This window comes from Lotus japonicus, chromosome 2 (genome assembly GCF_012489685.1).
Source record: "Lotus japonicus ecotype B-129 chromosome 2, LjGifu_v1.2".
Taxonomy (NCBI): Eukaryota; Viridiplantae; Streptophyta; class Magnoliopsida; order Fabales; family Fabaceae; genus Lotus; species Lotus japonicus.
The window spans coordinates 23,065,453-23,070,279 of record NC_080042.1 but is presented as its reverse complement, the minus strand read 5'-3'; the positions used below and the strand labels follow the sequence as shown (position 1 = coordinate 23,070,279).

Genomic DNA, 4,827 nt, shown 5'->3' with positions numbered 1-4,827 from the left:
AAAATATGAAAAGTTGGTCTTTCTATTCTTCCACAATTCATAAGGAGTCTTACCCAGAATAGGTCTTATAGAGATTTTATTCTGAATGTAACATGTTGTGTTTACTGCCTCGGTCCAGAAGTGCTTTTCCATGTCAGTTTCTTGGATCATGGTTCTAGCCATCTCTTGTAGGGTCCGATTCTTCCTTTCCACAACTTCATTCTGTTGAGGAGTTCTGGGGCAGGAGAAATCATGTGATATACCATTTGAGTCAAAAAGATTATCAAAATCTTTATTCTCAAATTCTCCACCATGATCACTTCTGACACTAACAATCTTGCAACCCTTCTCGTTTTTCACTTGAGCACATAAGGTAGAGAACACAGAATGAGACTCATCCTTGTGTCTTAAGAATTTTACCCATGTCCAACGGCTATAATCATCAACAATGACAAACCCATATTTCTTGCCACCTAAAGACGCAGTTTTCACTGGTCCAAATAGGTCAATATGCAGAAGTTCTAACGACCTTGAGGTTAAGACAATATTCTTAGCCTTAAAGGGTCTTTTTGTAAACCTGTCTTTCTGACATACTTCACAAATGGCATCTGAAGAATACTTCAGATTTGGCAATCCCCTAACAAGGTCAAGCTTGTTAAGTTGTGAAATCTTTCTCATGCTAGCACGCCCTAACCGTTTATGCCACGCCCATTGCTCTTCGTTAACAGAAAGAAGACACTTTACATTCTGAGTCTTCAGCTCAGATAATCTGATCTTATAGATATTGTTCCTCCTGTTGCTGTTAAACAGAACTGAGTCATCTTTCTAACTAATAGCCTTACAGGACTTTTGATTAATCATAACCTTTGTCAGCTAGTTGGCTTATCGACAATAAATTATGCATCAAACCATCAACCAGAAGGACATTATTAATAGAAGGGATCTCACCAATACCAATGGTTCCAGAACAACCAATTTTTCCTTTCTGATTGCCTCCAAAACCAACTACACCTCCAGGCTTAAGTTTCAGATGTTGGAACATACGCCTTTCTCCTGTCATGTGTCGCGAGCATCCACTGTCCAGATACCATGATTTGTATTTCAATGGAGCTATCAAGGATGTCTGCAACATACACAATCTTATCCTTAGGTACCCACTTTTTGGGTTCTCTTTTGGTAGTTATCCCATAAACTTTGACAACTTTGGGTTTTTCCTACAACAGGATAATACAAAGGTATTTGAGCATGATATTTTTTCATTGAAAACTTCTGTTTCTAGGGTTGGGATTGTGCAACCTCAGAATGTTCTTGTTTAGAACTTTCTATTTATTTGCCAGAAGGCACAAAGTGCTTATAAAGAGTTTTTGGTTTAGGTTTAAGAGTTTTGTCCTTTCTACGGGGTTCAAAATACCCCAAACCATCATTTCCATTTCTGCTTACGCAATAGATCATTGAAACCATCTTGCTTCTATCCATGCCTTTAGCTATGAAGTTTTGAAAAGTCTTTTCATACTTTGTTCCATTATCAAAATCAGATGAGCTAGAGGTAATTTCTTCTTCTAACTTAGAAATTTTACTTTTGAGAAAAAAGTTTGAATTAGTGAAAGAGAAATTCTTTTCATTTAAATCAGAAATGGTTTTCTCATGTTTAACAGAGACTTCAGAAGTAACCAAGAAACTCTTTTTCAGACATTTGTGTTTACTTAAAGGCTTAATCCTCATATTAGTCCCTATCTTTGTGTCGCCGTCTGAACCAGGTCCCTGACCGGAAAAATTTGTGGATTAAATCCCTCTCTTTAAAAAACGTTTGGAGCCAGTCCCTGTCGGAGCTTGGAGCTCCGGCGAGTGATGATGTAGCGTGCTAACTGTGTAAATGAAGCTGACATGGCACCCAAAAAAAAATTTTAATAAAATTAATTTACACATATGATAATTAACATAATTAACCTAAAACTAATTAAACATTCTTAATCCCCCCCCAACTAATCCTAATTCCCTAAACAATTACCCCAATTCCCAATTCATCTAACACTCAGAAATTAAAATTAAGGTTCATCTCCTCCATCTCCTCCATCTCTCCCGACCTCCTTCTTCTTCCCCATTTCCTCTTCTTCTTGCTGCAGAATCGATCTCATCTTCCTCTCTCCTTCTTCTTCTCTATTTCGAGCCTTCTCTTCTTCTAGTTCTCAAATCACGTTCTTGTTCTCCTTCTCCTACTTCTGAATCGCGCTCTTGTTCTCTTCTCCTACAAACAATGAATTCTTCATCTGCTTCGCCCTCTCGTTCCAGGCCAAGGTCTGCAGGTGGAAGGGCCAGATGTCAATGTGGTCTCCCTCTCATCATCTACACAGCTGGGACTCGAGTAAACACTGATAGGAGATTTCTGAGATGCAGAAGATGGCAAGTAAGTTAATCGAGGCTTTTTAATCTGATGCTCTTCATATTAAGCTCTAGTTTGGTGAAGCTATGAGTAACAAAATTCAATGTTTGCTGCAGTTGCCAGATACTTGTGGTTTCTTTTTTTGGATTGATGATCCCAGTATTGTAGTTCAGAGAAGTCATGCTCAAGTTGAAAGTGATGCAACAAGTTTAAATTCTGAGATTGGCAATTCATCAAACTCTGTTCATGTTGTACCAAAGTTGAATAAGAAGATTATGAAGCTCAAGAAGAAGCTTGAAGTTGAGAGATTCCAAAAGAAGCTCGCATGCTTGTTTACTGTCCTTGCAATGATAGTAGCAATAGGGAATTTATGTATGAGAAAGGGTTGAAAGTTTATTAAAGAGAAAGGGTTGAAAGTTTATGTATGAGAAAAGGGTTTATGTAAGGGAATGTGGCCTGTGTTTTGTGTATGGAAGTATGTAGGTTAAGGAAGTATTTTGTGTATGGAAGTATGTATCATGTACTCAAGTTAATGAAAAGAAGAATATTTGTTGGGCTACTGTTGATGTCATTTATTTCTTTTTATGAGATTGTACTTCCTCCATCATACACATTGAATATGATTAAAAAGATACAACAACTAGAGATATCTAAATAGACTCAGGTTAAGTATCAACATCAATACATAAGGAGTTAAAGTACTCCACTAGTCATTGTTTGAACAAAGATGAAAGGCTAAGACCAAAACATAATTAAAAAGACTTATAATGCAGCAAGCTGGTGGCCAAAGTAAGTGGTCCACATACATCCATAAATATTCTACTGGTCATGTGGTCATGTGGTCCATATTCTACTGCTTCATAAAGAACCATGTGAACCATTTAAAAATTAGACAGATTCCTTGCTGTTTCCCACACTCAAAAAGCTTTCCCTTCATCAAATGCTAGGTCAGGTTGATTCTCCCATTGCTGTGTCAATGACAGCACTGCACTGTGTTGGTATGTTCAACATCTTGGTCTCCTCTGGCTATTGGAATCTCAGATCCTGTTTCTGTTGCAGCCCCCTCAATTGTCCTGGAAGTCCCAACTTGCATCTGAACTTGAAGCATAAAACCAGAAGTGGATGCTCCTCCAAGATTTCCAGTCAGAGCAGTAGAAGTGCTAGCTCCCCCCTGATTCCCAGTCATTACATAAGATGTACTAGCTCCTCCATGAGTCCCAGCATAGCCATTATACCAATTTTCATCTACAGATCTTGGAGCATCTGCCACTTTTTCTTTCTGAAATAAAATACAATGGTTAGCAAAATTATTTTCACCTATTGATTGTATAATTTTTCTCAATGAATTTGCAGACTATCTAGTTTAGCTACATACCATTTTTCCAGAATTATGAGAGACTGGGGCTGTGACATTGGAATTGACAGGTTCCCTTATAACAATCCCAGGAAGAGAGCGTGGTTGTGGCACTACAATCAGCTCTGGGATGTTCTGACATTTGTTTTTATAATGTCCATATTGCTTGCATTTACTACACTTTTTAAATCCTCTTTTCTGCAACAATAAACAAGATCTATCATTAGTGGTTTCATACCAACAGTATAAAATAATGCTTGGATTAGTTACCTTTGGTTTCTTTTGAGCAGTTGTAGGTTGAACTCCATCATTTTGTGCTTGAGGTTGAACTCCATCATTTTGTCCCTCATCACCTTCAGCTTGTGCTTGTCCTGCCACAGATTCATCATTTTGTTGTTCAACTTCACATTGCTCCTCTGGAACAGGGTTCTTACACGCTCTCTTGTTGTGCCCATATTGCTTGCACCTACTACACTTCCAAGATGCACCCCCTCTCTGCAATTTACTTGGGTTGGGATCATCATATGGGTCTCTTCTTCTCAATTTCTTTGGTCTCCCTGCACCTCTGTTATACATGGGTGGCAGAATGCAGACTGGATCATGAGGGGTTACAATCCACTGGTTAGGGCCAGGTAATGGAGTCACATAATTTTCATATGTTGCACGGTAGGCATGCCTCTTGTAGCATTCATCCACAAACTCTTTAGGATCATTGCCATTGAAACTAATTCCAGACACAGCATGTCTACAAGGAAAGCCATTCAGGTCCCAAAATCTGCAGGTACAGCTCCTATCCCTCATGCTTATTACATGTCTCTCCAAAGTGCCTAGGGATCCAGTTCTTACTGTGGTCAACCTCATGTGATATCCTCTTCAATGGCCTAGGCCAAGATTAACTCTGAAGTCATCCACAATTTCCATGCTCTGTATCTAGTTATTCCAGTGCCAAGATTAACTCTGAAGTCATCCGCAATTTCATTTGTGCTGATCTTATTCATTGTACTCACTTTATTCAACAGCTTCTGCTTCACATACCTTACATTAGCTGACTTATTATCAAACACTCTAGCACATGTGTGATCTCCAACTAGAGTTTTGATTCTGAAAGTCTCTT

At 38.6% G+C, this 4,827-nt stretch overlaps 1 protein-coding gene across 1 annotated transcript; it reads left to right on the top strand.

Annotated features, from left to right (window-relative positions):
• Window positions 1-2,233: 2,233 nt before the first annotated feature.
• On the top strand, window positions 2,234-2,748 carry LOC130736248 (uncharacterized). The gene is made up of 2 exons (XM_057588090.1): window positions 2,234-2,383; window positions 2,476-2,748. The coding sequence occupies exons 1-2, from the start codon at window positions 2,234-2,236 to the stop codon at window positions 2,746-2,748; spliced, it is 423 nt and encodes a 140-aa protein (XP_057444073.1).
• The last annotated feature ends 2,079 nt before the right edge of the window (window positions 2,749-4,827 follow it).